The following is a 13,459-nucleotide window of genomic DNA, read 5'->3' on the forward strand; positions in this document are numbered from 1 at the left end:
TGTGGTATTTAGAAGCTTATCAGTGTTACTTGAAAAATATATATAGTCGTCACTGTTGTTGTAGCTGTTTCATTTCTTATTGGGTTTTCCCTTTAATTTCATGTGAACATAACCTGAGTAGAGTTATGTAATTTGAAACAGACACATGTAATCCCAATTGTTCTGTCATTCTCTTTAACTGCCTGTCTCATTAACTGCCTGTCTCAACTATAAAATGCACAGAAATCCAGTATAGTAGCTGTAGTAAATACTAGCTTTGTGATTTTTGTAGAGTAATGTCAGTCCTAATTTGTTGTTTTGTGTGATGGGTCGCAGGACCTGACATATTCTTAATTGCTACCAGACTTAAAGCTGTGATCAGATTGTGATGGCCAAAGTTGACAAATAGTCATGTAATGTTAGTTGAGGAATAATAGGTAATTATATCCCATAATTTAGAGATGAAAACGTAGATGACTTTGTTTTTGTTCTCTCTGTCACTCTGTCAAGTGCAACAGGAATTGAACAGCACTGCTAGCAAGCAGCTCAACTTCAGTTTAATTTTTTTTAAAAATAATTTGAACATAATTAACTTCACATGGGGCATTTCTACTACATAGATGACACACTGCTTGTGCCTTTTTAAACTGTGAACTGTTGGCCCAATTGTTGGCACTCAACGTATTAAGTGGATTATAAACATGCAGTGGTGATCAGGTAGGAGACAGAACAGCCAGTTTGGATTTTTGGTGATGATGATCTGACTGGGCTCTCCTGTCTGCTGTTGCCATGCTGTAGGCTCTGCAAGAAACAGCTTAGTTCCAGTTTGGATGTGCACTCTTAATAAAAAAAATGGCATAAGGAATATTATGTTCTCAGGGTACTTAATAGATAAAATAATGATTGGGCAGTATGATGCTGTATAGCTAAGATGACAATAGTTTGCCAGTTGTTAGAGATATCTTCCATGCTGATACACAGTTAAAGAGAATTTTGCTATCATACTTCCTACTTTTCATGAAAGTGAACTAATGGGTTAAAGGCAAATGCAATGCTGTGTTGTATTGCATAATATTAATGAAACACAAGGGGGAAATTACAGAAGGCTATATGTTTTATAACCAGGTTTTCCATCTTGCAGGAAGGGTAAGAATAGCCAAAAATCACGCATGGGTGTCTGCTGAATCAGTTTCCTGGAATGCATCCGTATATGCCACATGACAAACTTTCATTTCTGCTTTTATAGCCAGTTGGTTTTCCTGTACACACATTTATATAGGCAGGGTTTGAGTTGATTCCAAGTCTTTTCATATTTCATATCTTTCTAAGAACTGTGGTATAGCTTGTAAGACAGTAGTAATTGCCCTGCCTTTGATGTCATCCATGTTTTGAATTTGAATTTGTATAAAGGCACTACTCAGAAGCTCTTGGTATCAGAAGTGTCCTTAATTCAAGTTATAGTTAAACAGAGACTTTTGAAAGAGTTTTGTCTCAGGAGGTTGCCAACATATAGTGTCAGTGGGGGCAGAGGCACAAGCATAATCGTCAGGAGAGTTTGTTTTTCCTTGAGAGTTTCTTTTCTGGTTATTCTTTTTGGAACTTGTAAAATTGCTATAATCAAATACGATTGCTTCTTGTATTTCACAGGCACACGTTGATTTCGTAATGACAAGCTGCTGTGCAGAAGATGTCCACGCTGTCTGTGACTGATATCCCAGATGTTGGTCATGGTAAGAGGAACAACGACTTTCACAAGTATTAGTCCACTGGGTCTATTTCTCTCAACACACCTCATTGTTGTACTATATCAAATCCACTTTGATATCAACAGCCTCTAACAAAAAAGCTACAGCCTCCTTCACAAAAACAAGATTTATTCCATGAGCTTTACGTTGTATGTGGGTTTCTGTTGTGTACCACTGCCACAACTGATAAAGACAAATGGAAACAAAATATTGAACAATGGTACAAGGCTGTAGGTGGTTGTTTTGAATGTGAATGTCCTTGTGTCTCCTATGTCAGATGAGAGTAAGGTGTTTGATGGGGCCCCTGAGCTGCAGCTGGACTGCATGGTTGAGGAAAGCAGTGGAAGCACCACAGTGAAGCACGACCGCCTGCTGTCACTAGCTGACCTCTCCCAGCCAGACAACTTCCATGTCCCCCCTCATAACGGCCCTTCACTGACTGAGATGAGCAGCCCTCTGCCAGTGGAGCCGACTGACATCAAGCTGGATCCAGCTGCAGGTGACACATCTGCCAGCATAGGTGAGAGTACTACATAGCTTCAGTACACAACTATTATTTCTCTCCAGAACTGACATTAAATTTGAATCCTTGTTTAACTGAATTAAAAACAGCACATAAAAAGAAAACCAAAAGACATAATTTTTAGAAGGTGTGCCTAAAAACATAGTGTGTAGCTTCTGTTAATGTTGCTGCTTTAGTCAGTACCATTAGTCATCATTGAAGAAATACATCACCATTCTGAAAATGAAAATGCTAGAGCGGGAATGGCTATAATGAGTCTTTAATGACATCTATTTTTACTTAATTTTGGGCAAGATGCAGATGGTGATTGTGACATTTTATGGGAGTCTATTTTCACACTCACCACATGACAAACCAGTCTTAATCTAGAATCTTATATAGTGGTGTGAGTTCCTTCAAGCATGTCTCTGTGTGTAATACGATGGGTGCAACAACTTCCACAGACCAGACTAGCTAGTATTTTTTCTTCTCCTAATCTCTAACACCTTGTCTGCAGTTTGACTTTTTTTATGACACCATGAACTTGGACATGCTGATTGAAAATTTCCTTGTACAGACACAGTGGTGAACAACAAATTAGAAACTTTAATGCAGTTCACCTCGAACTGCAGCCTCAAAAGTTACCATTCAGTTAAATCATATTTGACACATTTTTAGGGAGGATTGAATTTTATTTTGCTGGATTGTGTTAGATTGTAAAGTGCATATTGAGTAACGGTCTGTAACCACACTGGTGCCTGGTGCCTTAATGTGGCTTACCACCTCTTTTTATGTGTGTAGATGGTCAGCCAGTGAAGAGAAAGAAGGGCCCTGCCCCGAAGATGCTGGGCAATGAGGTGTGCAGTGTATGTGGTGACAAGGCCTCTGGTTTCCATTACAATGTGTTGAGCTGTGAGGGCTGCAAGGGCTTCTTTCGACGCAGCGTCATTAAAAGTGCCCAGTACTCCTGCAAGAACAACGGCCGCTGTGAGATGGACATGTACATGCGACGCAAGTGTCAACAGTGCCGCCTGCGCAAGTGTCGGGAGGCGGGCATGCTGGAGCAGTGTGAGTGTCTGGATGCCAAATGAATCAGAGATATTTAGATTCCACTGCATGTTGGCATGTGGTTTTGCAGCCAGAGTGAAAATCTTGAGAATAAAATGGATCCTCTTAACTCAGGGATTGAGCTCAACACTCAACACTTCTTTGACCTATAGGTGTGCTCTCTGAGGAACAAATCAGACTAAAGAAGATGAAGAAGCAGCACGAGGAGGAAACGGCCCGCACGTCCACAGTGGTCACCCCCACACCTCCCCAGGAAGTAGCCACGCTGGATCCACAGCAGCAGGAGATGATTGAGAAACTGGTGGCTATGCAGAAGCAATGCAACAAGAGATCTTTCCTCGACCGACCAAAAGTGACAGTAAGTGAATGTCTCAGAGGAAAGATTTTGGGTTTGTTTTTGACCAGTTAATTGACCCTCATCTAATATTAACCACATATTGACCAGTGATTTTATTTATGTACTCCAAAACTGAAGCAGTACAATGCAACCTCTGCCAACCCACGCCCACTTATTGCTAAATTCAGCAGGTTTGATGAATACCTCCAACCTGTTGTGCAGTTTGCAGGAGCAACAATTAATTGTGATAATAAAATTAGCTTCACTTAGAAAATAAGTAACAGAGGCTACATTTGCAGGTATTCAGTGTTATTCTGCAGCGGCTTGGCAGCTCTAAGAGAATAGAGTATAGCTGCAATAGAGCCAAAGTGTATTTACTATAGGACTGCTGATGTGTGCAGACACATTGAGAGTCACGGACATCTGCAGTCAATTTCCAGTAAAGAGCTGCTTGATTTGAATCCAGGTTTAACCTATATTATGCTGTGTCTGCAGCTTTGCTGTTTTGAAAACATATCAGGGGAATGTTTACTCCATGGTAACCAATTCATAAATGTGCTTGTGTGTTAATGTTTTTGTGTGTGCAACCAACAGCCGTGGCCACAGAGTCAGGACCTGCAGAACCGAGAAGTGCGTCAGCAGCGGTTTGCCCATTTCACCGAGCTAGCAATCATGTCCGTCCAGGAGATTGTGGATTTTGCGAAGCAGCTTCCTGGATTCCTGGAGCTCACGAGGGAGGACCAGATTGCTCTACTGAAGACGTCAACCATTGAGGTTTGTTGCGATTTACCGGGAAATATTGTCTCTGTAACTTTAATTTTGAAATGAAATCACTGATTTAAAAACAACACTTTCTTGAATATGTGATAAGTGAACTAAATGTGCAAACTTTGTAGATGAAATAATGATGGACTTACTGTCCTAAGGTCACAGCTCTTTGCAGTTTTATCATGATGCAAAATAAGTTACTAATAAATTTTTTAATCAATGGCACCAATATACATTCTACTCCTCAGCAATGCTGTTGTGAAAAGATGCTACCAGCATCATTTTTCGTGTGTGTGTGTCAGTGTGTCTTAGTTTGGGTGTATAATAATATTCCACTCACCAACATGTGCTTGTCTTTCTCAGATCATGCTGCTTGAGACATCCCGGCGGTACAACCCTGCTATTGATAGCATTACATTTCTGAAGGATTTCAGCTATAATAAGGAGGATTTTGCCAAAGCAGGTGCATTTGCTTATTTCTGCTTCTCAAGTGTTAATGGAACATACAAATATTGGGTATTGCTTAAGCTGATTGGCTGTATTCCATCTGTTTTATATACTATTTAAACTCTTATTCTAACTCTTATTTTAACCATGCCTCAACTACTAGAAAACCATTCGTCACAATCAAATTTTAAACACACTGCATGAAACTTGCTGTATCTAGTTGTTGCAAAAAGGACATGTTTGATTCATTATAATATTTATATAGCAAAGTATATATTTGTCGCTCCTACTTCACAGTTTGCAATAATTACAGTCCCTCTTAAACGCCACAATTGCAACACATTTCCTGCTTTAAAGTGACTTTTTGTTTGCTTGTCCCTCTCTCTACTCTCACCACCTCAGGGCTTCAGTTTGAGTTCATCAACCCCATCTTTGAGTTTTCAAAAGGAATGAATGACCTGCATCTGGACGAGGCCGAATACGCTCTGCTCATTGCCATCAACATCTTCTCTGCAGGTCAGATTTCATGAACTACATAATCTGCAGTGACTCCTCAGTATCCAGAGATCAAATAGAAAATGCATTTAGAGCTAATGCTACCCATGCTACAGGACAAGTGGTTGATAGTTTCAGATTTTGCATTTTTCAGAAAATAATATACACATTTAAAAAAAAAAACAAAACAGATAATCTGTGTTAAAAGAGATTAACAGGTGTCTTTCTGTTTTGTTTGGTGAACTTTGTTTAGATCGGCCGAATGTGCAGGATCATGATCTGGTGGAGAGGCTTCAGCAGCCATATGTGGACGCACTGCGCTCTTACATCATGATAAAGAGACCAAATGTAAGTGCCTGGTGTTTATATAACCTCTCCTCTTGTGACCAGCAGTGTGTCAGGATAACCTGGTTGCCATCATCACAACAAGCACAACGGGTCAGGGCTGAGGATGCATGTTTTTGTTCAGACTGGTGGGGGGGGGTCTGAAACAGTTACAAGAGCAGTTGTGTGTTGAGAAAGGAGAAGCTGTTATCAATATTATAGTCATTCCTACAGACATGCTGATTGTAGAACTAAAAGTATCCCGTCTGCTCCTACTTTTTCCCCTCAGGATCACTTGATGTTCCCACGTATGCTGATGAAGCTGGTGAGCCTTCGTACACTAAGTAGCGTCCACTCGGAGCAAGTCTTTGCCCTTCGCCTCCAGGACAAGAAGCTTCCTCCGCTGCTCTCTGAAATCTGGGACGTCACTGAATGACTGCAAACCTGATGTCTCACCCTCTGTGGCTTTATGAAGTCAGAGACAGGCATGGCATCCAGCAGGAACACGGACTCCTTCTGCCCTTCTGGTCAGGGATTGGTTAGAGCATTGAGATTTAATTTTCTTGTGGGAGGAGAGTATCATTGCCCTTTGCCCTCAAACAGACTGCTAAATGGTTTTGTGTTCATAAGGAGATACATGAACACCTAGTTTTCTTTGAGCCTTTTGTTGTTCTTCCTTTTTGTGTAGATGCTGACATGATTGTGGCGATATTAAATACCAGCATCGGGCTCTTTTGCCAGTTATCTCTGATTTAATATTTGTTGAAAGTTATGTCGATCTTTAGTGCAGTTCTATACTCATTCTCTAACAATTATCACATCGTTCTGAGCAGGTCTTAGCTGTGGCTGTCTCACAGCTGAACTTTCAGATGAAATTGTGATTTTTAATTTTTGTTTGCAGTCGTGCAATAGGTGGAAATGGATACAGAGTTTTGCAAGAGCAGATCCTTACCTGTTGTTCACATTATTAATGTTAGGGTGAAATGATAGGCCATCTGGATGGTATTGTAAATTGTTATATGGCAACAAATAATTTGTATTCCTTTTGAAGTAAGTTCAGAAATCAAAAGGTTGGTGTAGTTGCTCAGGTAAAGTAATGTGAAGTAGACCTCTGGGAATTGGGGGCTTCTATAACTTTCTATTAGGTTAGATTTCTTCCAATTGCATAAGGGACCCTTTTGGTCATTTATAGATGCCCATAAACGTTCATGTAAATTTTATATTTATTTTGACAGGAAAAGCGTAGTGCACACATAAGAAGTGTCAACAGGATTGTACAATCACATACTAACGCACAAGAAAGTTAAACTCTGTGGGTGACTGGCAGGCTGTGCCCTCATTTACAGGAAATGGTGATGTGATTCATTTTTTTATTTTATTTTATACAGAGCACTGGTACCTTGGAATAGGTGGTTCTAAAGTGTCTTCAAATTCTATGTAAAGATGAACTGTTGGTTTAAAAAGGAAGTCAGTCTACCATCTCTGTGACCTTCTTTTCAGATGAATAAAAGCCCATATTCACAAAGTTGTGATCATAAATCGAAATAGAAAGGATCGCAACTTTTAACAACTAATTCGTCAATATGTGTATGTAAGATCTACTTTTACTCATTTCATTACAAAATAGTACAGTAATACTCATATTTTGATTTGTGATTTTTATCATAATCATTTAAAGGTGTGAGAAAGGTGTAAGCAACATACACATACACGTTGAATAGAATACAGAGAATTTCACAGCCTTTTATTTTTGATAATAGACAATGAATGATCCTGAGGAAAAAATGTTTAACTGAATATACAGTGGAAAACCAACTGAGCATCTTCCTTGAATGGACACTCAGCACAAACAGCTTTAACTGGTCTGATTTTCTATATTAACAGGGAGCAGAGAGCAACAAGAAATGAGCAGAAACATTAAAACTAAGTTATGATAAACGTTATAGCAACAGAGATCTAGATGTTTATATTCGTTCTGTGTTTTTCATGCGTTCTCCTCAACTTGAAATGCTGCCTCACGGTTGATAAAAGAATGTCAATGTAAATTCACAGTTGTGAGGTTTATTCTCGCTTCATACTTGCGCTGCATGGAGAGGGAGGAAAACTGGACAAAATAATGTCATTGCAGCGCGTTTTTGAAATGACAGAAATTTCATTAGCTGCCTGTTTAGCTGTTTCCAGGTAGACTTGCTCTGTCCCAACACAAATATTCTCAACCATTTCACCTTTTATGAGGCACCAATTAAAATCTCATTCTAAATTATTGTTCAGTTTTTAACTATTTTCAGCTACAGTTTCTAATGGCTTTTGATTAATAAAATTGTATTTAACAGCTGAGGTGTAATAGCTAGAATAGGACGTTGATTCTTCACACAGCGCAGAAATACAAATACACAGGACTCTCAGTAACAGGTACAACAGACAGGCAGAATTTTGGTTTGATCTCAAATAGATACTCTTGTCCAAAATCACTAATAATTGATCATTTGATTTTTTTTTGAATTTTTTTTAACTTCATCCACCAACATATCTGTGTTGCATAATGTTTATTTAAATTAATGACCTGTTATAGATCTCCCAGATTGTAAAGTCATGTTTTTTGTAAAAAACAGGCCTGTTAAGACATTTTGACTTGTCACAGTAGATAAAAAAACTACAGGTATTACTAATAAAATTAATAATGGCATTGTTACTCCTCTAACTTAAATCTGTGCTTTTTCTACTGTGACATGTTAAAATGTATTACATGAAAAAAAACCCAGTCTTAACAGATCAAGGGTACTTAATAATTCAACTCTGATTATGGAAAAAGCATAAGTTGGTGAGTTTACTGCCGAGATGTGTTTGCCATTCAATCAATGTATGATATACAAAATGAAACATAATTAGACCATAATCATCATCATCAAGCTTGGTGAACACTGGTTAATGCTGGTATGTTCTTTAACCTGCAGAAGCATCACAGACACATTAGTAATGTAAGTTTTTCTTCCTCTCCCACTACAGAAAACACCAAAAATAAAACACCTTTTCTCTGCTCCTGGAAACAAGTGCACTTCACTTGTACAAGACAACATGAAAAGTTTAATTACCATCTTTAGCTGGATTATGTTGCACTGCTAATTTCAAAATTTCCTGAATTAAACCTCAACCTTGATATCAGTAAATGTAATTTACACTTTCCTGAGCTGCACTTTTTCATTCAAAGACAGAGGCCAAAGTTGTTCTGGCCTTCTCTGACCGCGTATTGTATCAAGTCTTTTGCCTTCTCTCTCAAATTCTGATTTACTTTTCACTGAAACTCTAAAAATGGGAATGTTTTGTTATTGGTCTGCATACACCTTCTAATCTTTTGGTAAGGTGTTGGTTTTCTCTTTGACAGATAAACGAAGCAGATAAATAGTGTGCACGTTGTGAAACTGTATCGGTGGTTTGTTTTCAGTTAGCTTTGCAAAACTTTATTTTGGGTCCGTTTCAATGATGTGAGGTTTTCTTTTGGTTTCTGGTTTTGTTGTTTGCAGGGTATCTCTAGCCAAACACTTCAAACCATTAAGTTTAAAAGTACCCTCTGTAATATTGAAGTGAGTTTTCCACCACGCCTCAATGAACCCCAGGTTAACTGACAGATTTGATGAAACTGAATTGTTCTTGGTGTGCTGTACTCTGATCAAATTAGCAAAAAGTGTCAGTTGTTTGCTCTTCAATCTTTGTTTCTTAGTGTAAATGTTATGTTAATGCTGTATGTATCACAGTTATAATTATCCTGTATATACTGTAATTGACGCCTCTGATCTCATTTAATTCCTGTCCTCAAAGGGTGACACTGTAAACATTGATATATATAAATGCAAACCTATTTTAATACTTGTAACTCCTGAAGACCTTCTGTTTTGTATGTACAGTATAAATTAAAGCTCTGCTGTAGTGCTCATATGTTTGGAATCAATTACTTGTTTTCTGGTCAGGTTTTGATGCTCAGGGACTGACTTGAGTGCAGACAAGACTTCACATTTATTTGGTATTTAGATGGGCCAGAAATGTTTCAGTGATTGACTCATCTCAGTGACTCCTGATTACAAATGATGGAATCACTGAGGGTTTTGCATAACTTCAGAAAGACAGTTTGCTCTATGATCTGAGATATGAACCATTTGGTTAGTTGGGATTTCAATACTGTACCAATCATGTTCAAAGTAGAGACCACTGATTGTGACATTGTACATTTACAACATTAAGTATACCAAAATAAAGGGTTAGGGCACTCTATTGTCTGTATGCTAAAACATATAGCTATATGATGGGGATTTTATAAATGAAAAAAAAAGGCCCAGTCATAACCAAAAGAAGTGGCTATAAAGGGCCTCTCAGCCTCCAAGGTTTCTCTGAGTGAAATGAAGGTTTATTTATTTATTTATTTATTTATTCTTCAATTTTAAGTACAAAAGTTCATTCTTGGCCTTATAAACTGTAGTTTGACCAAAAACAAAAGTATCTTTTGAATGTATATCTCTGAGTCCATCAGTGGATGTTTCTTTTTTCTTATTCATATTTAATTTGCTGAAGAACCCAAGGTTTTCTCTTTATAGAGGTTTATTCATCCATTGCAAGACAGCGCACACAAGAGAAAAGAAACCATGATTCCAGTTGCCTTTCTTGCTCTGGTAAATTAAAAGGTGCATGCCGGCCGAACGCCTACCTTCCTATACAAAACCGGAGCTGCCTGTGCTGCAAATAAAGACTAAATAAACAGCTAGAAATGCAGATAAAACAAACACAGAAAACTAAACAAATATACTCTAAATTAAACAAAGTAATGGCATATAAATTTAGTAATTGCACAGTTGTGGGGTCGGTGGGGTGGGGTGGTTGTCAGATCATACCTCCACCCCCAAAAAGGCTTTGTCCGGCCCTGCTAAGCGATAAAACATCATGTAATACTGCAAACTGGTCAGAGTGATTATTGAGTAAACTTCTGCCACCTCAGGCTCTATACTGGTTTTTTTATTTTTTATATTTTATTTTTAATCAGGCTTGTTTGCCGCTTCCGTTTGGTCGGGCTGTGAGTATGCGGAACTCCCTGCAGACTGATGATGATGAAGGGGATGTTGTGAAGGCGGCTTGTACCTGACCGAGCCGCACACACGTCGCTTGTAACGCTGTCAGCCAGTCAGACGGTGCAGCTCGCCTCTCAGCCCTCCTCCCCGTCCGACTGCTCCCGGTGATACACCGTAATCTACAGGAAACAAGACACACAGACACACCGCCGCCTCTCTCCATCTGTGACCGAGGAGGGCACCCACCACCCAGGCCGTCATCAGCTGCTGGCTTCGCAGCGAAAGCGTTAGCGTTAGCGGCTAATCGGCTAACGTGAGCAGGTAAGGATATTTTTAAATCAACATGCTTAACTATTTAAATTTTTTGGCGTGTGCCCCCTCCCCCCACCAAAAAAAAAAAAAAAACAACAAAAAAAACCGTTTACCGATGTCACCACCGTTTGTTACATTTGACAGGTTGGTATTTATGAGGAAAAAAGAAATGTCAAGATGCTGTTAGCAGCTAGGCGGCTAACTAGCTAATCCATCCGTGGCGTAAGAAAGCACGAAGCTAACCGAGCGGAGCTGCGGGGAAACATCACCGGGTTGGACATCGAGGACGAGCCGAGGCCTGGCAGCTTGTCCTAAATGTTAAAAAAAAAAGGATAACAAAGCCACAGACTCCACGGCCAGCCCTCGGAGCTATCAGGAGGCGTCGGCATTGCCTTATCTCATTTATTGCATTGTTACTGCGAATGCTACCCTCGCCTCACCGTGTGTCGTTACCCTAATCTCCACAGCTAACCCAGCTTGGCAGGCAGTAAAATTCCCACTACAGCTCCTAACTAAGCCTGGCTCTTGTGGGATTTTTTACTGTGTAACACCGTTGAACCCGTTTGTCATTGTGGCCTCATCACTCAGGACGCAGCTGTGTTGTTTAACTCAATGTCAAACCAGCAGTGGTGGAAGAACAGTTCCTCAAGTTCTGTGCTGAAGTCCAGGTTTCAAATACTTACACTGGAGTGTGTCTGTTTTATGCTATTTTATAATAGTTATTAGCTAGTCACAAGTAAATTTGCAGATCTAAAGATTTCTTATATAAAAATCTTATAAAATAGTGCATAGGTTCTTATCATAAAAGTAATTTCTATTTTAAACTTCTCAGATGGTTGAATTTCACAATCGTTCAAGACACAAATTGGTAAAATTATACAGTATTTTCAACAAAAAAGAAAAAAATGAACTTTGTTTTTCATTCTTGCCTTTGGCATAACAGTGTGTGAGTGAATGAATGAAATGCACAGCCATTGGTATATGATTTCTTTTCCAAATGAAAAAGAAAAACAAGGTTTTCATGTGCACGCTGAGCTGAGCTCCCTCCGTTACCCAAGGAAAAGTAAAAGCTTGCCATATTCAATTTGACGTGACATCTTGCATGATGGCACATGACCCAAATGCAACCTGCAACCACACTGCTGCACCCAATATTTGGTTAGGTGAATGTTGCAACCAAAAATGAAATGGGGGTCACAGACTGGACGAGGTTTTAGAAATTAATGGATAAATACAGAGAAGAGGATAGTGCTTGGTCTGTGTTGGCCTGATGAGGTCCAGGCTGTCATTTCTGTGCTAACCAGATTTATTGACGGGGAACTAAATAGTTCATATATCTGTTCAGGCATGGAATATTGTACCACTGGTTCAGTAAGAGCAGACTGTAATCTAAAAGTGAGGATGCAGTGATCGATACTTTCTCAATCTACCCTTCATCCCTCTCTTATTACATCATCGCCGTCACCCAACTAAGACTAATTCAACTGAGACCTCTCCATCGCGAGTTACTGCTGTTCACAGTGACTGGCAAGAAATGCTGTCCATGTTGGAGGCCTGTGAATCATATCTATCTGCTCTCTGCGCTTACATAACCAGTGAGTGCTGCCTGCAGACCACTCTGACCAGATTCATCTGTTGTAACCTACATCATTATCTTGCCTTTGAAGATTACACACGGTCGTGGTGGTTCTTTTTATCTAATGTGTTGTTTTTGAGATTGAAACAAGGTTCAATACCATGCTCACTCATTAAATACAGTAATCAGTGAAGTGGTGTAGTCCTTCCGTCCTCATCTAAAAATAATGCTGTGGTCCTGTATCTTTGTGCTGGATGAGTCTGCTTTCAGCTCTGCTTCCAGTTCTGCTGCTTCATGAAATAGCCATTTTGGCTTTGCACCAGGAAGCATTCATGTTACCAGTCCTGAATGTTGCTTCATTGTCTTGATGGTTTGGAAAGATAAAAAAATGGTTGTATCTGTTCTCTGTACAGGCCCTCGCCCTCTGACTTATTATGTTGTGTTATATTATATTGTAGTATTTTCTGTACTCCTCCTTGTAATTAGCAGTTGCTGTGAAGAAGGTTGACGTTTTTACCGCTCTCCAACATGCCCCGAGTTGTTGTTGTTGTCATGTATGTAGAAATGGCTTGAATTATGTGAAAAAATTGAGTTTTTCCACACAAAAGGTTTGAATTCTTGCCAGCCTTTCAGTACAGATCTACATATTAGTGACAGTTTATTGGGGTCTTCCTGTTCGTCGACATGCAAAAAACTGTAGGAGACTCAGCCCATTGTGTCGTGCAGTGTGAACGGTGTCTTCATATGGCACCACACACACACACACACACACACACACACACACACACACACACACACACACACACACACACTTCCCAAACATGAAAAACATGATGAGAAGGTATTCTGTAT

General features: G+C 39.4%; 2 protein-coding genes across 20 annotated transcripts in view; both read left to right on the plus strand.

The window, feature by feature from the left end:
• nr1h3 (nuclear receptor subfamily 1, group H, member 3) overlaps window positions 1-9,596 on the plus strand; it is a 124,563-nt gene extending 114,967 nt beyond the window's left edge. For all 4 annotated transcript variants that reach the window (XM_071489293.1, XM_071489292.1, XM_071489291.1 and 1 more), the window contains 9 exons: window positions 1,627-1,709; window positions 2,002-2,244; window positions 3,028-3,294; window positions 3,447-3,652; window positions 4,226-4,405; window positions 4,763-4,862; window positions 5,249-5,362; window positions 5,595-5,689; window positions 5,955-9,596. In XM_071489293.1, coding sequence (XP_071345394.1) covers window positions 1,667-1,709; window positions 2,002-2,244; window positions 3,028-3,294; window positions 3,447-3,652; window positions 4,226-4,405; window positions 4,763-4,862; window positions 5,249-5,362; window positions 5,595-5,689; window positions 5,955-6,101 — 1,395 coding nt within the window. In that variant the 5' untranslated portion in view covers window positions 1,627-1,666 and the 3' untranslated portion in view covers window positions 6,102-9,596. The remainder of the gene's footprint in view (window positions 1-1,626; window positions 1,710-2,001; window positions 2,245-3,027; window positions 3,295-3,446; window positions 3,653-4,225; window positions 4,406-4,762; window positions 4,863-5,248; window positions 5,363-5,594; window positions 5,690-5,954) is intronic.
• Window positions 9,597-10,328: 732 nt separating this feature from the next.
• madd (MAP-kinase activating death domain) overlaps window positions 10,329-13,459 on the plus strand; it is a 49,325-nt gene continuing 46,194 nt past the window's right edge. For 5 of the 16 annotated variants that reach the window (XM_071489268.1, XM_071489278.1, XM_071489269.1 and 2 more), the window contains exon 1: window positions 10,330-11,040. The gene's annotated coding sequence lies outside the window, so the exon portion shown is untranslated. Of the gene's footprint in view, window positions 11,041-13,459 lie in introns of all 16 variants that reach the window. The other 11 variants (XM_071489272.1, XM_071489273.1, XM_071489270.1 and 8 more) reach the window with 5 other exon arrangements.

The sequence above is a fragment of the Trachinotus anak genome, unplaced genomic scaffold, assembly GCF_046630095.1.
Source record: "Trachinotus anak isolate AG129_WGS33_773 ecotype Australia unplaced genomic scaffold, CSIRO_AGI_Tana_v1 ptg000011l, whole genome shotgun sequence".
In the NCBI taxonomy this organism is placed as follows: domain Eukaryota; kingdom Metazoa; phylum Chordata; class Actinopteri; order Carangiformes; family Carangidae; genus Trachinotus; species Trachinotus anak.